At 53.8% G+C, this 18417-nt stretch overlaps 1 protein-coding gene across 2 annotated transcripts in view; it reads right to left on the bottom strand.

The window, feature by feature from the left end:
* SEPTIN12 (septin 12) overlaps nucleotides 1–18417 on the bottom strand; it is an 82142-nt gene that overhangs the window by 47403 nt on the left and 16322 nt on the right. For both annotated transcript variants that reach the window (XM_073362595.1, XM_073362594.1), the window contains exon 2: nucleotides 4997–6343. In XM_073362595.1, the coding sequence (XP_073218696.1) occupies nucleotides 4997–6323 (1327 nt within the window). In that variant the 5' untranslated portion in view covers nucleotides 6324–6343. The remainder of the gene's footprint in view (nucleotides 1–4996; nucleotides 6344–18417) is intronic.

Raw genomic sequence — 18417 nt, 5'->3', positions numbered from 1 at the left:
CTGCCTTTGAAATCAGCTGTTCGAAGAACCAGCTTTAATGGAATCTTCAGTACAATAAAGACAGGACAATGGCTACAGGCCCCACTTCAGCAAGCCCTTACACAAATCACCAGAGTGGTTCTGCTGAACTCAGCAAGGGATCGTGGTGCAGGCAGTGGGGCTGCTCGTGACTTAAGCACCTTGCTGAATCGGGATCTTTTCCCAGGGGCCAAAAAACTGTCCAGAAGGAAATAAACAGAACGGAGAGAACTGGGGTCTGGTATCAAATCTTCCCTTGCCAAAGTGTGGGGTAAAGAACTGGTTTAATATAAAGGCAGTAAGCCAGGACTGCTCATCAGCCTCAGCCAGTTCCCCCATAAACTCCGGCTTTGCTTATACTCAGCACATAGTCCTACTGCCTTCAGTAAGCGACCTGGTGAGTAAGGTCTATGAGTGAGTGAGTGCGGGCTGTGGGATTGTGCCCCAGACACATCTACTGGGCTCAGACTTACAGCGGGACTCTCTGCAAGATAGTCTGTTATGCTGAAAGCCAGCAGAAGGGATGAGTGGAACACCCTGCAAACCTGCTCATTCTGCCCCCTTCTGTGTCCGCTCCTGGGAGATGGGACCCTTCAGCCACATACCCCGGGGGTCTGATCCCCAATGCTAGCCAGGCCCTTGGCAGTGTGAGCTTCCCAGAGGACTGCCCTGTCAGTGCCAGCTCGGACGCCAGCCACGGGAGCTCTGGGATACCCACAGCGATCTTCCTCCGCCCCACGGCCAGTCCACCGGAGTTCACACTCAGCGCTGTGCAGCGCCTGTCGCTCCAAACAGCGAGCACGCAGCCTGTGCACGTTCCCCACGCCCCCTGTTCCCAGAGGGAGCTTTCTCAGGGCATGCAGGCTTAGAGATGAGCTCAAACCGCACAGTGTTATCAGCCACTGTCAGGCCTAGTCCGTTCCTTACCTGAGCAAACACTGCGCTCTGCAGACCAAGATCTGGTTACTGCCACAGGGAGGGGAGAGGGCAGGCTCCATCTCCAGTGGGGATGCAGAAGTCCTAGGAACCACTCTGCTTTGCTGGGTCGATTTGCTCAGGATTTGTCCCAGCAGAGCCAAGCTCTCCAGTGGGAACCACAAACCTTCCCAGTCTCTGGCTGATAAGAGTAAGTGGCAGGTTTATGAACAGTGATAAGCAAAGGGGGTGGAAGGCTCCAGGTAATGGAGAACTCTGACCTTGCTGGTGACAAGGGTGTGGGCTGAGATTTGCCAGCTCTTTTAAACCCAGATATGGTGCCCATCACTGGTCTTGCTTGGAACATGTCATGGGGGGCGTGGCTAGAAAGCCACCGTGGATGTAGGGTTGGCACATTTAAAAGCTTTCCCTGCGGGGGGGATCCTTGTGTTATGCTCTTACTGCTCAGGCCCCATGTCAGGAGGAGACAACAGCCAAGATGAAGAGAGCCTTTGCAGTGAAGGAGCCAGATTCAGGAGACGTAGGTTCAATTCCTGGCTCCACCACACACTCCCTGCATGCCGTTAGGCAAGTCACTTAGGCGCAAATCCTCAGAGGTATTTAGGTGCCTAACTTCCACTGAAATCCAGAGGAGTTAGGCGCCTAAATGCCTTTGAGGATCTGGGCCTCAGTTTCCCATCTGTAAAATGGGGATATTATCACTGCCCTCTCTTGCAGGCGTGTTGGATACCTTATATGATTGTCAGGCTCTTTGACCCGAGGGGTAATGGTAGCCAGATATTCCCCTAGATGGATAGATAGGACACTACAGGATGGAAAGACAGGATAGATACTTAGTGTCACACAGGGCCCCAAAATGCTTTTCCAGCAAACTCACTAGCTTGTAAGTGTACAGTGCAGTATAAAGCGGGGGCAAGTGGGATCAGCAGAAGCGGTGAACAGGTCTACAGAGCCAATGGCACTGCAGAGTAGGGAGTGCCTAGGGATGGCGGGCCTCTGCAGGACGTAGTCTTCACCGAGGGTCCCACTTCAGGGATCTGTTTGAAAGAGACCACTGCCAAGAGAACTGTTCGGCCCCAGCTCCCCGCAACGCTGCCAGCTGCGCCCTGCTTGCTCGGGGAGGTGAAACATGGCAAGGCACTTGGCCAACTGCCACCTTCTCCAGCCCCAGGAAAATGAGGCAACGATGCTGGAGTTCAGCACCTGTCCTTGTGTCAAGGAAAGGAGGGGGGCTTCTGTGCGAGTTCCCTGTGTTAAATTACAAATATGGCCCTGGCGTGGGTTCTGCCATGTGTCTTGACCTGCCTTCTCAGCAGAAATGGCCCTAGGAGGCCTGCCCATCACCAGGGGCAGAGAGAAGGGAAATGGGGGCCAGCTGGGATATCTGTGACCAGGTCAGCGCAGACCAGACCAACATGGCCCAAACAGAGCTCTCTATCTTCCCCCACCCCTTTCCCCAACACTTATTTGAATCTCAATGGTCTCGTGGTCGCCTTGTGCTCCCTGTCTGTCTGTTGTACCCACCGGTTGTCTCTTGTTATATACCCAGGCTGTAAGGTTCTTGGGGCCAGGGCTGTCTTTCGTTTGGGGTGCAGACCACGCCCAGCGAGGTGGGACCCTGATTGGGTTCTCCACGATATGCACCAAGATCTGGGGTGAGCTCCTCAGAACGTTGGAGGATGTGGATCAGAGGGGCTAGTTTGGCTCATCCTGGAGACGGGGCCCAGCTCAGCTCTGACTCCAGATCCAGTTCAGGGATGCCTGTCTAGATTAAGTCTGCTCTGGTTCCCAGGACAGAGTTACTGACAAGAGGCTGGCTATAGTTCAACAGAGCCTGTAGTGTGAAACCTAGGGTCTAATTCCCCCCAGCGTGTGGGATCAGGGGTATATGCAGCAGACACATTCTCCTCTCAGGCCCCCATCACCTCCAGCCCACTGCAGTTTTCTCACCTGTTAGACTTTCACGGGGCCCTCTTCCCAGTCCCAGCAATAAGAGCCATTGGACAATCACCCCTCACAACACCACTTACAGACGCCCTTGGGCTTGCATCCCCTTACTGAGACACAACAGAACCAATGCCTCCTTTAGCCTCCCAACCGGGCCCCCTGAGTCTGGGTGAGGCAGAGCCCAGGAGCAGGAGCCCCGAGGCCTGAGATCTTGGAGGCTGAAGGGACTAACCAGGAGGCCAGCATCAGGGTAAAGTGCCCCAGTCACTCTCCCCAGCCTCACGTTCACCAGCTCTTGGTGGCCCAGCAGCCATTTGAACTGATTTTGTGACTCATGATGAGGACCCAGCAGGCAGTGCTGGGAGCTGTCACATCAGAAAAGCCCGATCGGCCAATCAAAACATGGCTGCGAGCCATCACTGTGTGCAGCCGTACTCTCGGCCACACCTCCTCCTAGTTCTGCGGTGTGTAAGTGCAATGGAACACACCCCTGTATTCACACCCCGCACACTAGTGGAATAATATTTGTGCAAAATATGCCTTGTGAGGCTTCATTGGAAAACGAGTAACTCACTGGCCAGCAATGTCATAGTAAAATGTACGCAGCAACATTTACATGGAAAGTTATGAACAGAAGCTAAAATAATGACTGAAGTGTGTTTACTAGACAAGTCTGGGGCAGGGTACCTGTTTCTCAAAGACAAAGGACAAATTGACGCCTGGCCAGGGGTGGAAGCTGATGGGCAATCACCTATCAAGTGACCATTCTTTGGCCAGGAAGGAACAGATCTGCAGCTTAGCAAACAATTTAGCAAACCGCTCCCCCCACAAGACTACATGTCTCCTTGCTTGCTCTCCGCTGGAAAAAACTTTACCGAGGGGTCACTCTCAGGGAAATGCATTTCAAAGGGCGACTGAACTAAACACCCCAAGTTCTCTCTCCCTGGCCATTTCTCTCTTTTCCACCAAAGAAGACGGCCTGTGGACTCTGACTGCAGATCCTGACCTGAAACTTGGTCAGCAATGATACTGGCAACCTGCGGTAAGACCTTCACCTTCAACCAAGTCTAGTTTGTTAAGTTTAGAAAGTGTTGCATCGTTATTTTCCTTGTAACCATTTCTAACGTTAATGCCCTACGATTTATTCTCACTTTAAACCTCTCTCTTTGTAGTAAATAAACATTTTTTGTTCTATAATCAAAATTAATCCAGTGTTGTGAACTGTGTGGGTAACTCTATTTAAGGTCTCAAGTTACTGTATATTGTTCCCTTACAGAGACAATGGACCTTTGTTATCTGAACTGTCCAGGAAAGGGCTGGACAGTGCAGTACAGAACATACATTTTTTGGGGAGAATCCAGGACTGGGAGTATGTTGGGGTCACCCTGCATGTGGTAATCGAGGCTGGTGAAAGCCACAGTGTGGCTGGCAGGTTTCAGCTACACACAGATGCTCAGGGCATGACTTGAATGCTGGCAGGCTGCTTATAAGCGGCCCCCAGGGGAGCTACCACAGCAAGGCATTGGGAGGCACCCCAGGATATGGGAGGGGTGACACAGCCTCTTACTGGTCTGGATTGCACTCCAGAATGTGATAGTAAGTTACACCCACTCAGACTCCCACTCATCCATGTGTAACCCCTTCTGAGCTCCTTCATCTGGCCCCACATCTAGCTCTCCCCCGGGACTGGCCCCCAAAGCCAGAGGAACAGCTGATCCAGGGACGCGAGGGCTGGCTCAAAGAGTACGTCAGCCCCAGCATGGCAAATGCCTCGGCAACGTCTCTGGCTGAGGTCCTTCTCATGCCTGCTACCTCCGAACACAGAGGTTCCCATCAGCTGGAGAAAGCGGGGAAAGAGAGAGAGCGACTGTTTGGGACTGGCAAGCCTGGCAGTGCTTCCCAGCTGCAGATCCCAGCTCATGCGGTGTCAGTTTCTTTCACCAACACCAGCAGAGTTAGGAGAAGAGACATCTGACAGGGCAGCCTTGAACACACAGGACAATGCTGTGCCCTGGATGCTCATGCTCAGCTCTCATTGACCTCAAGCAGCGTTGGGCAGAATACAACAGAGAAATAAGAAAGAGAAAAGTCCTACCTTCCTTTGTCTTCTCTCGGCTGTGCATCTCCTCGCTCATAGAAAAGACCCTGGGAGAACCTGTCGGGCCCATGTAAGGGGCTTCCCTTGGGCAGGAACTGGAGAAGGAGTTGACTCTTTCAGCCACGGATCTGACATGTTCCCTTGGGTTGGGTGCTGCTGGGCCCCCAAGAAAGGAGGGTTGAGAAGTCACTTGCATTATCTGAGGCCGAGACATGAGCCTGAAAGGAGCAGCTTGAGCAGGAGACAGAGACGGTGGCCAAGGGCTCTCATTGACCTGGGCACCTGGGCACTTCCCTGGAGAGGGCACTGCAGAGACACCACTCACAGCGGCTGCGACTGCATCCTCCTTGGCCCTACCGGGGGGCTGCCGAGACAGGCTGGGGCTGGTGCGGAGGCTGAGCTGGAGCTGCGTCCTTGGCACCAGTCTGGATGCAGAGTCAGCACTCGGCGCTGGATCAGAGCCATCCAGAGGCTTCCCCATCAAACCATCCAGGCTGATGGGGAATTTCTGCAGCTTCGGTGGCCGCCTGGAGGGTGGAGGAGCGGGGCTCAGACTGGGCCGCTGGGCTGCATCGGAGAGTGGGGAGGAGGAAGAAGAGGAGGAAGAGGAAGAGAAGGAAGGCTCCCTACTAATGGGTGTGCTGCTCTTCTCTCGGAGCAAGGCACAGTTCTGGCTATTACTGCTCCAGGCTCCAGCAGAGTGAAAAGCCAGGGCAGGAGTGAGTGGGATGGGGGAGCCCTGATCTTCGGCAATGTGCAGGTCCAGAGAGGGCAGCGAGCCATGGTTCACTCCGGCCTTGGACACCAGCTGGACAGGCTGTTCCGCCTCGGAATGGAAGACATTACTGTGGGAAGAGAATTTCTTCAGTACCGGGCTGGTGACTGGGGCGGCCTTGAGCCCCCGAGGCTCTGGCTGCCGGGCAGCGCTCTGGGGTGTGCTGTGGGGTGGCGGGCACTCCAAGCTGGAGGAGGAGCTGTGGAGGCTTTCGCTGCCCGGGCCCAAGGAGGAGGAGAAGCCGTTGGGATCGAGCCTGGCTTGGAAAGAGGCAACACGGGTCAGGCTGGAGCTCATGGCGCCGTTGGCCCTGGCCAGCTGGATGGTTCCTCTGTTGAAGGAGAAGCTGGTGCTAATCCTGGTCTTCAGCACAGGGCTTTGGGCTGGGCTGGGGCTCGAGCTGAGGCTGATGCGGGATTGATAGGTGGGAGGTGGGAGGCTGGCCAGCTGCCCGCTCTCCCTATTGCCCGCAGCTAGGCTGTCTGCAGGCATGCTGGGGCTGAACGGGCAGGAAGGAGGAACAGCTGGAGCCTCTTCAGCATCCTCCATATCGAACGACCTCTTCAGCGCTGCAGGGAGAGAGGAGAAGGGTGGGAGAGTTAGAGCAGGACCCCCCAGCCCATACACACCAGGGCGCACACCGCACCATGCAAACCCAGCACGTGGCTCCCACGGGAACCTTCCTCACAGGCCGACTCCTGCCCCCAACGGTGGCCATGCAGCCTCCTCCCGTTCAGTCCCACCTGCCCTTCTAGCAGGGTCTAGAGTTGTGCAAAGAAATCAAAGCAAAAGGCCCACACGACTCCCCTTGGGCTCAAACCCTTGGGGATCAGGTCTGGGACTATCTCTGCGTCCCAACAAGAGCTGGAAGCACAGGAAACTCGCCCGCTGTACAAGCTGGGGCTGCATTCACACAAACGGCCACTGGGTTTTGGAGAAGCCTTGGATCAGCTTTGGGCAGAGCCAGACCCAAGTTTATGGTCTGGCCCCCATCTGGTTCTGAGCTGGCACCAGGGGAAATATGGTAGATTTGAAGCCCAGATCCAAAGTGGAACTCCGAGGGTATGAAACCCACCTGGACCCAAATGGGGGAAAGATTGGCACGACCTCCGGTCTGAGAAATCAACCCAGCACTGCTCCCCACAGCATCCATGCTAGCTACATGGTTCATTCCGCTGCGTTGCCTTTCAAATCCTCCGCCCAGCAAGCCCCCCCCATGAGGCAGAGCACAGCCAAAGCTCTCCCCAGCTCTGAACTTAGTGGGGTGGAGGGGCTAGGCCTGGGCTAGGGAGGCAGACGATCGGCCGGGCTCCCTCTTTGCAGCCTGCATGGAACAGAGGGTTTTGTTAGCAGTTCCCCAATGGAAAACTGGAGCTGTGCTCTTGGCTCCCCTCCTGAGGCCTATAATCTCTCACATCTCTCTCTTTGCTGGATTGTACCAGTGTCATGAGCTCCAAACATGCCCCTCGGGAGCAGCACGCTAACTGCTTCTTCGCCTCCAACCAGCACATGTAAACGATCCTGCCTGGGGCATCCTGGGTAATCAGATCTGCTCCCTGCGCTGCCCCTGCACCCCCCCTTTGCTTCAACAGGCTATGACTGGGCTACGGCATGGAGAATGCAGGGCATTGCCCACCCTAACAGAGTCACCCGGCTCAAATCAAATATTGCAAAGGGAGTTCAGGGCTGAATTCGCCACGAGTTCCATTGCTGCTGGCACATTCCCTACAGCAACCCTGCTGGCAGAGCCTGGGACTGGAGTAGAGGGGAGCTCCCCTACAGCCAGCACTCCTACCCCATTCCTTACAGCACCCCCTGCTGGCAGAGCCTGGGACTGGAGTAGAGGGGAGCTCTCCTACAGCCAGCGCTCCTACCCCATTCCTTACAGCACCCCCTGCTGGCAGAGCCTGGGACTGGAGTAGAGGGGAGCTCTCCTACAGCCAGCGCTCCTACCCCATTCCTTACAGCACCCCCTGCTGGCAGAGCCTGGGACTGGAGTAGAGGGGAGCTCTCCTACAGCCAGCGCTCCTACCCCATTCCTTACAGCACCCCCTTCTGGCAGAGCCTGGGACTGGGGTAGAGGGGAGCTCTCCTACAGCCAGCGCTCCTACCCCATTCCTTACAGCACCCCCTGCTGGCAGAGCCTGGGACTGGAGCCCCAGACAAGCTGATGCCAGAGTCCTGTAGTGAGCCAGCCATCAGTCACCACCACTGACAGCTTGTGAAATGAGATGGCCTCACTGCTGGGCTGTGTGAAGTCCTAGCAAAAGGAGGAGGTGGTGGGGGGTGGGCTGCAGCTGTTTGAGGCAGGAGGCAGCAATCGCTCTGCCTAACTAATGGCTGAAGAGGACAAAGCTATCCACAGAGCAAAATTAGCCCCTCAGAGTGTGGCAGGGCATCTTCCACAGGGGCTGGGGGGAATGCAGCTCGAACTCTCTCCGCTGGCAGGTACTTCCAACAGATGTAAAAATGTGAAGGAGATGGCTTGGAGTGAGAAAGCCACAATGTTCCGAAGTGCGCATGTTTTGGGGGGAGGGGGGGTTGGTCTGGCTCCCTCTCGAAGAAGAGCACACATAAGTCAACAAATACACGGACCACACAGTCACAATGGGCCAGATTCTCTCCTTTCTTTGGCCAGCCCCAGTGAATTCCCACCCGGCAGGAATATAGTCCATTGCACATGCTTTATTCCAGTTCAGTTATGGGGAATGTTTTCAGAAGAAGCATTTGACAAGAAGGGGGAGAGCATGGCTTGTTTGAACACTGCTGTGTAGAATACTGTTCATAGCTCTATTACAGAAACATGCAGCTGCCCCAATCAGAATCCGCTCCCATTGGTCCAGGTGCTGTTACAATCACACAGAAAGACCCAGATAAGCAAGACCCTCTGTATTCTCCAACTCCACAGCAGCACAGACCTCTTCCCTTCCCCCACATCTAAACTTTCATTTAAAAAAATGTTTCCAACCCTCATGGATATGAAGACAAACTTGAAAAGATGACCCGAATGTAACTAATGCAGGGATGTCTGCTTGAGTCTGCAGAGAGCCTGAAACAATAGCTTCGAGAGATGTTGACTGCCCCATTTGTATTACTGGGTTGTTAACTCTGAAACCTAAAGATGACAGTGCAGGGTCAACCTCTTAAACGACTTTGCAGATCATTCTAGCAGAAATCTTATTGTTTGTATTACAATGTCACTGCAGTGGGGACCCATTTGTGCTAGGCACCCTACAAATACATAGTAAGAGACAATCCTTGCCCCAAAGAGCTTGCCATTAATTTAAGAGGAGATACAACAAGCAGGTGTAACAAACAGCTAGATACGAAGATGGCTTCTCAGCAAAGTCCAGGAAAGAGGTGTGGGTGGCATATGTACACAACTGACCTCAGCTCTATGCCCAGCTACCACAGAGGAGAACCACAACTACCACTTCCTTAGCGATGGCCCGGAGCATTTTCTCATGATTTGCACTGCCCATGGGAAGCGACACCCTGCTTGGTTTCCTACTCTGCTTGATGCCCAGGAAGGTGAGCTGTTCTGACCTAATGGACAGAGATCTATATCCACACGGGGACTGTGCTTGCTCACGTCCCTAAAAGCAGCGTGGTCTGGGAACAACTCAGCAGATGTGGCTAAGATGCCCTGCTCCACCCAGGAGCTATTGGACTGTAACTGACATGAGGGCCACTAAAGGCAGGGGCTTACTATTTCCTCTTGGAGTAGAGTGGAAGTAGGGCATTGAGGGTGCATCATGGCAGAGGACACTGGCTAGGACAGCTGATGGAGGAGATGCTGGAGGCTGTTATGTGAAGAGCAAAGTCAGGAGACATTGCAACCAGAACTGGGCGAAATATTTCCAGAGACAGCGAATTTTGACAAAAAGGGGCATTTCAAAGAATGCAGACTGTTTTGTGAAAACATCAAATTTCTTTGCAATTCTCCTTTTCCGCAACAGCAAGAAAAATAGAAACCCCCCACTTGCTCTCACGCCCTTGAAAAATGTAGTTTGTTTTGATTTTTAAAATGTCGACATTTTCCTGTCAACAGGATTAGATCGGAAACACTCAAATTGTTATTGCATGGACAGTGTCCAACTCTTGCCCTTTCATTCTGGTTTGGAATGAAACCAATCGCAAAGATTTCTTTTTTGTGAAATTAACATTCTGCTCTCCAGCCAATTCCAATTGTAACTTACAACTTTTGTATTCTGAAAAAAAACACTATTTGATGTCTATATCTGGTCATCTGTGTTGTTTTTAGACAGTAACTTTTTTGAGGCAGGGACCGTCTTCTGCTGTGTGTTTGGACAGTGCCTAGCACAAAGGCGGTGTGATCCTAGCTGAGCGCATTAGGTGCTCGTGAATAGAAAGTAATAATAAGAATAATGGACACATGCTTATATTGAGCCTCCGGAGGCTGCTCTGCTATTGAGAGAGACAGTTATTATCCTAAAGTTAGCTCATTCTTTCACAGGCAAGACATGGATTTACATCCTCTCCGACTGCCCCAGCAAACCTGCTGTTCATTTTTAATTCTTTGAGTGTTGTGAAAATTGGAGAATCGGTTGGCAGGTAAATCCCTTCCCTCCCCAAAGGACATTCTCCCTCGCTGCCAGAGGGCTAGAGAAAACATCCTGATTGTTTAACAGCTGAAGGCACTGAGATGCTGGAGATTTGGGAGGGCTGGAAGATGTCTGCTAGCCTTAAACTTCTTGTTAGAATAGCTGCGAGGGGGAGGTTATTTGCAGTCATTGCACGTCATCAGAAAAACAGGGCAGGGGGCTGAATTCCAATCTCTCGCAGAAGAGGGCGATTCCCTTCAGATCAGAATCAAGGCCCTTCGGGACACTTGCATGGTAAAGAGTGTGATGATCAGCCCAAGGCGCTGGTCACAGGGTTGTCTCCGTCTTGGCAGACAAACTGCTGTGGGCACGCACAGCTGGAACCCCTTCGTAAACACATCTGGTCAGGAAACACATTAGCCAAGCCTCAGCCTCCCACGACGCCAAATGGAGCTGCTCCGAGGGGGCCTCCCCGAGATACAGGCTCATCAGCTCTCCCCCCATCCTCCAAAACACACACATGCTCTGCTGAGCACAGATCCATTTGGTGCCCTGATCTCAGCACTCCACAGCATATTGCTTGCCATTTGCTATTCCCCATTCCCCTCTCCCGCGCCCCACTTCACACACCTCTGGGGTGTTGAGCTGTTTCTGTGATTAGACCAAAGGGCTCTTTGGCTCTCATTTCTCCCTTCCCACAGATCTGCCAATAGCCCCATTCTCAGCCTTGCAGGGATGAGGGAGCACAGGCAGTGACTGACCCTCGGAAGGGCCCAGATGGCTCTGCTTGCTGGTATTGGTCACTATCCGCATTACTGTGTCAAACCACGTGCTGGATTTAGCGCTATCTGTGCCCACATGGCAAAGCTCCCACTGACTTAAAAGGTTTCAAAGCGCTGGGGCCTGGGCCTCCTTCCTGTGAAGGGCCAAGCTGCAGGAGGCCTGTGTTCAAGCCCAGCAAGGGAAGACTGGGTGGTGGGTGAGCATGGGGCAGTGCTCCTGGCTCCACACTCTGAACTAGTGTCATTGATCTGGAGCAGCACTTTAGAGGATTCACTAGAACTGGGTCTTGCGCTCCTCCCAGGCTCTCCCCCGATGCTCAGCACAAGGCCCAGGCACTGGTATAAGCTGGGCAAGCGTGACCTCCTCCAGTCCTGTAATGGATAATGCAAAGCAGGGAATCATGGGACAAAAGCATGGTGCCATGGGTTACAAAGGAGATCCAACCTCTTCCCCAGCTGGACAGTCTGTGAAGATCTTGGCAAACCATGGACCCATGGGGCTTGGTGAGGTTGTGCCCCAGGATTCCCAGCTGTGCATAGGGTGACCAGACAGCAAGTGTGAAAGATGAGGGTGGGGGGGGGAGGAGGGAAGGAGCCTATATAAGAAAAAGACCCAAAAATTGGGACCGTCCTTATAAAATCAGGACATTTGGTCACCCTAGCTGGGCAAGAGGGGCAGGTGCACTGCCAGCCCCCATCCTGGCGTCATGCTGTGTACCCACTCGGAGCAAGGGGACAGAGTGCCCTCCCTGAGAACCCTCCAGGTTCAATGCTGTGTGATGGTTCATGCTAGCTGCCAAATAAGGCATAATAATGCCCAGAGATGCAGACAGGTGTGGGAAAGGGGGTTCACCCTTCACCTCCCCAGCCCCTGACTCTCAGAGGATCCTAGGAAACCAGAGGAGACTAAACTCAGAAGGATGGAAGCGAGAGGGGTTTCCCCTTGAAACCACCCACGCATGAGAAGCTGCCTGACCAAGGCCCCTGCCCTCCCATTCCAGCTAGGGCAGCTGCAGAACTTGTAAGACAGGGGAAGGAAGGCTCTTCACACGGGGTGAAATCCTGGCCCCGAGGAAGTCAAGGGGAGTTTTGCTGTTGATTTCAGTGGGGCAGGATTTCACCCATGGTACATGGAGCAAGCAGTAGCAGGCAGTCTGTGCTCCTGAAACCGACAGCCCAGTTCTGCAGACTCACACAGCTCAGAGAATCATTTCAATCGGCTTCCAAACCTTCGGTTGTTTCACCTTTCACCATTCACCCATGCTCAGGCAACTGCTGCTTTATTAGAGGGGCTAGTCCCCCTGCATGAGATTTTACACTGAAGTCTCTTCTGCCTACTCTAGTAGGTCTCCAGATGCCAAAACTTGGAGTGACATAGGGCAGTCTCCTTCCCCTGACAGTGCCATGCCAATGAGTCTCAAGTCTGATCTGCTGGCAACACTTGCAGGCACAGAGAATGCCCACAAGGGTGCCAGGGTGGTTATCATGATGTGGCCACCTTTGGACAAGGAACCAGCCTGAACCACCAGTTCATTTCACACAGGCCCCTGAAATGTAATTCCCCTTACTGCTAACCTGTGCACAGCTGATCAGTGACTTAGGAGATGACCGGTGCCAGCTCATATTAATGCTTATCAGAGTCAGCCAGCCTCCAATAACACATCTTCTCCCGTCCAATGCTGCATGCCAGCATGTGCTGAACACAGCGGAGCTGCGACGACTGCCTACATGGCTTCGCCCTCAGCCCCGCTCCCAGGCACGGTGCTCGAGAAACCCCAACAGATGGGATATCTGGAAGGCAAGCGGTGCTAGAGAAACCCAACAGTATTCTGATCAGCTGTTCCCCAGAAGGGGCTGGGAACACAGTGTTGGTTCATTGAGCACCTCAGTGCTTGGACACAGACCATAACCCTGGCTTGAAGGACTATGATCTCCTGGGGGAAGACAGAAATTAGACTCATCTCCTCCCCCTCCTGAGTTCCGCTCTGAACCACTAGGACAGCTGTTCCGCCACCAGAGGTCCTCCAAGACCCGGGTGCTGCTCCCTGAAATGGCTGGAGGCTTGGAAATAATGATTATTGGCGGTATAGAAGGGAGATCTGCCTGGGGGTGATCATGGCTCTGAAGCGCAGAGGCTCTTGCAGCTGTGTGCTCCGTACATGAACCCTGGTTAGAATACTTGCTCTTTCTGCGGAAGAGGAGGGGAGAGGGACTTTTGGGATCCTAACAGAAGGACCAAACTAAAGCCACCGTCACGGTAGAAGGAGCATCTATGACCGATGTTGCTGAGTCAGAAGCGAACAGCATTTCCAGCAGGAAGCCATGCAGAGCCCGGGGAGGGCTATAGTAGAGCAGAGGTGATGCAGATTAGGTCCCAGCACAGCAGATGCCGTCCTGCGATAGAGGGCAGGTGAAGCAGGCAGATCTCTGGGTGCAGAGGGTTCCTGAGTGCTAGGGCGGAGACGATGCAGTCATGCCTTGGGGATGGGCTATAGGGAAGGTGATACACTGGTATTGCAAGGTGGCCGGCCCTGAATGCATTCAGTATGTCCGAGGGGACGCTGTTGTAGCTTAAGGCTAGAATTGCTCTAAGAGGAGACAACGCAGTTGTGCCTCAGGGTTGGAGGTCCCCACACACGGTGCTGTAGCATAGCAAAGCTCACGCAGCTGGCAGAGGTTCCTGGTTGCTGTGCTGTCAGAATGAGGTGATCCACCCCTCATTGCAGACCCCAGTTCTCCTCCGCTTTCCACCCAGCCACACCTGCTGCTGGCTGCCCCTTTACAGGCCCAAATTCCCACCTCTCCGCGCCTTATCTGTTATTTCACAGCCTCTGAGGTGCGCTGTGTTAACAGGGATGTCAGTGAACTCCCCTGGGCGCTGCTTGGAGGCTGGCCTGGTGTTCCGCTGCACAGTACTACCAAGCTGCGTCCGAGCTCCCCACCTCGGCCTTTTCCTCTATGGCCCGGCTGGGTGCTGCCCTGCTGGCCAGCTGTGGTAAGAACAAGGACAGCAGAGACACCCTGCATACCTGCTACGAAGAGGCCCCTCTCTGAGCAGCAGCACTGGGGGAGGGAGAACGTGCTAAACCCCTATGGTTAACTCGTGGGTCCACCTCTACTTAGGTCATGTCCAATCCTGGCCAGCCCTAAAGAGCCAAGCTGGTGCGGGGTGTACACCAGGAGGAAGTCTTCCAGCAGTGGAGTAGAGATGGGGGCAGGCGGCCTCCCCCTGCAGGAGATATGCTCCCCAGCCAGCCCAGAGGTGGGCACCTGACATTAATTCCCTTGTCGTGGTCACTCTTTGCTCTCAGCCCTGGAGAACCTGGTCTGTCAACTTCCGTTAGCTCCACCCAGTGCACAACTGAGGTCAGGGGCCCGCGGATCCAGCTCATTTATTACACGCTCTCTAGCAGGGCAGGGATTTATCAGGGTCAGCAGGTGGATGGCTTGCCCCCTTTTCCAGGCATCCTATGGGATTCTACAGCTTCACAGACCCAGGACATGGGGCACTCACATATCTCCTTCAATTCACTGGGGGCATGCAGCACCCTCAGGGCTGGCTTTACGCATGTCCTCTGCACCCACAGATCCACCAGAGCTAGGACTGGGTTGTACATAACCAGAAACTCCCCAGGCAACGAATGACATGAAGTATTAATGTTTTGCTCTTGTGGACACCTTTCAGTGGAGGATTGCAAAGCCCTGCATTAAAGGTGAGCAACCTTCATTATTCACATATAACAAACGATGTAACAGATACAGTGAGGGGTAAAGGGACTCAGCCAAAGTCACATAGCTGGAAAGTGGCAGGGTGAGAAATAGAACTCAGTTCTCCCAGCTCCACCCCTTGATCGACAGACTAGGCCATGCTGCTGCCTTCTTCAAAAAGGCCTGAGTGCACGGAAAGCTTTTGGTACCGTGGCATACGGGGATCGGGTCAGTACTTGATGAGGCTGCATCATGTGAGGAATCAAATGCGGAGGGGATGGGGTGGGGTTGGGACACCTTCCAATAGAACTTCAGGGAGCAGGGTGAGCCCACAGGCTAAAACCAGTCCCAAGTACACACACACACGAGGGATATAGCACATATGGAGCCCACGGGCACAGTCTGTACCCAGGCCACTGACCCACAGCATGGTCCAGTGGTGATCACCATGGATCGGCAGGCATGGGGAGCTCTCCTCTCTTCCTGGCTCAGACTTGTGGTGTCATCTTTGGCCTCTCTGTGCCTCACTTTCCCCAGGGGTGAAGTAAGGACACACTACTTTCCCCTCCCAGAGGGATAGCAGGAGACCTAGCCAGTGTGTACACAGCGCTCGGAGAGCTTCCGACTTCCGAGAGAGGAGCAAAATGTTACGTTGCTCTAAGCGATGCCCGCGCGGATAGTTCTCCAGGAGGCAGAGGCGAGCCTGCGCACTCAGCAGACTAGCGGGCAGCATTGCACACGCAAGGACAGAAGAGATCAGAGTCCCGCAGCAATTAATGAGCGGGCTGGGGAAGGAGCCGCCATGGCACCTTGGCAGGGGCAGCAGGGCCAGCAAAGAGCAAGGGTCAAAGGTTAGGGCTGTGGGCAGGGGAGCATGAGGTCAATGGCATGAATCGGAAGGCTGGAGAGGAAAGGGGTGAGGAAGGGGGAAGAGAGGAGGAGGTGGAGGGTGGCAGGAGATGAAGGTATGGGGGACAGGAGAGAGCTTGTAACCTGGGCTCTACCTCTGGGTACTGCTTACTTTGCATTATTAGCAGAGATTGGACCAATCCTGCCACGCTGAGCTGGGCCCAGACGGCAATCTGTACCCATTACCAGATGCCCATGGCAGGACCATGTCCCTCTGGGCTAGGGGCTCCCTGGGAGCAGAAGGGTTAATACAGGCCATCTTAGGTATGCACATTCTTTTCCAGGCAATAACAGGCTGCGGCCTTCCAGGAGCCTGGCATCAGGTTACTTTCTGATCCTACCTGCCCTGCCTCACTCCCAAGCCACCTCCAGGATCCCAGAGGCCACTGGCTCCAGGAAAGAGCGAAGGATAATTAGAGGGGGGAAATCCTCCACCTCCCACCCACTGGCTGCCTGCAGGGGCCAAGCAGATACAACCCCTCCAGCCTGATGCTCCATTTCCACCCTCAGCAAGGCCAGGTCATGTGATCCCCACCAGGGGAGGGACTTTGGGGACCCAAGGGGGAGAGGCACTGGACACCACCTGAACTGCCAGGGACCTCACTGTCAGCCCCATAGGTGCCAGCCTCCAACCCCTTTTTGGACACCTATCCCAAAGAGATTAGGTACTACAGTGCTCACCCCATGGAGCACTGTACAGACTGCACTAGCTGCTCCTCGCTTTTCTCTCTAACCAGAAGGGTCAGAAACTGTCTTCAAAGAAACAGAAGTCGAGAGTCTCACATATTAACAAAAAAAGAAAAGGCGGACTTGTGGCACCTTAGAGACTAACCAATTTATTTGAGCATAAGCTTTCGTGAGCTACAGCTCACTTCATCGGATGCATTCATGGAAGCTTATGCTCAAATAAATTGGTTAGTCTCTAAGGTGCCACAAGTCCTCCTTTTCTTTTTGTGAATACAGACTAACACGGCTGCTACTCTGAAACCTCCCATATTAACCTGACCCCAGGAGCTGGAGCCTTAAGATCATCCCCAAATATCACAGGACTCATGCTGGAAATTGTGCACTGGCAACCCTGCTGTGAATTGTCTCCTAGAATGTTCCCAGCATCTGCAAACACAGCAACAACCCTCTGCAAGAAAGCGAGACCGTGGGGGAAAGCGTGGCACTGCTTTTGCGCCTCCCACGTACGAATCTCAAAGCACATTACAAACACCAGTGGATTAAGCCGGTACCCCCATGAGGTAGGTAAATCAGCATCAGCATCCCCATTTTACAGAGACACCAAGCGCTTGTCCACAGGGGGAAGTTGCTCAGGCCAGCTCTCCTGGAATAGCTGCCCATGGGGTCCCTCTGTTCCAGAATAAAAATGATTTTGTTTCAGAGTAATTACTCAGCTTCCAAAGAGCACTAATTATTCCAGAGGGCAGTGACCTTTATTTAGGAACAGTGTCCCCACGGGGAGCTATTCTGGAATAGTCACTCCAGACAATTGCCCCATGGAAAGAAGCCCTAAGTCACTTGCCTAGGGTCAGGGACAGAGCCAGAAATCAAACCAAGGGCTCCTGATTCTCAGGTTCCCTCACCACTCTTAGGAGCAGATTGGTGGCCAGGGACTGTCAGATCTTAGAGACCAGCCCCCCACATCCCCCCAAACAAAGCAGAGCTGAAGGGAAGGAAGAAGCTTTGCTTTCAGCTCAGTGGCTTCTCCTGTGGACTAGCAATGCTGCTCTGTGAACGAAGTTCCCTGGCTCATCCCTCAGCAGCACAGCCTTGGATCCTCTCCAAGAGCACAGAGGGAACCTGTAGGATGCTGCAGATCCCCGTCCAGAGGGGGCAGTGGTGTGAAACTCCCACACCCCTGACTCAGGATGGATCCCGCTTTCTCTTCCACCTCCTGCATCCTCAGAATTTCCATGAGAGCCAGAGGGAGCAACAGAGAACTGATAAGAAGGGGGCAGTTTCCGTTTCTTGTAGGGGAAGGGCACCAGTGGGAGTCCTAGGCCCTGTTTTCTCTCCTCCCCGGGGTATTCTCTGCAGGAGTGGCATTCCCCTGCCCCCGCTATCCGTGCCTTCTGCATCTGCCACTGCCCCAGTCCCTGCCCCTAGGAGGCGGCAGCAAAAGGAAAGTGCAAAGGCTGGTCCTGACCTAGTGAGGAGGTGCTGAGATGCTGCAGTCCAGCGATTTGCACCGATTCTGCTTAGAGCTTGTCTACACGGGAGACTTTTCCGGTTACACCATTATCACTGAACCACTCTAGTTCTCCCGGAATAAACCCCCCGGGGCCACTCTTGTTCCAGACTAAGAATGGCTTCTTCCAGCACGGTTTAAACCACTTCCCAAGGGACACAAGCTCCACCAAACAAGGCCCTCCTGGACCAGGAGGAGCCAGGTCTCCCCTAGGAGGGCTGGGCCAGTGTAACTACACCACTGCACTGGCCCAGCGATCCTGGCACGGACCCAGCTGAAAGGGGGGCAGGTCACAGGGCACTGGCAGTGGTGTCAGGACACTACACTCGGGGCTTTTGCTGGGACAGCTCTGTCACCTCTTCACCCCCCTGACTACACAGTTGTGCCCGCAGAGGTTTGTAGCACAGCTTGTACACATGGGACAGGGGCTACACTGATATCACACTGGTTGAAATTCACACCCTACCTTATGCCAGTATAACTTT

Source organism: Lepidochelys kempii, chromosome 10 (genome assembly GCF_965140265.1).
Source record: "Lepidochelys kempii isolate rLepKem1 chromosome 10, rLepKem1.hap2, whole genome shotgun sequence".
Taxonomy (NCBI): domain Eukaryota; kingdom Metazoa; phylum Chordata; order Testudines; family Cheloniidae; genus Lepidochelys; species Lepidochelys kempii.
This window is presented reverse-complemented; position numbering and strand designations above follow the sequence as displayed.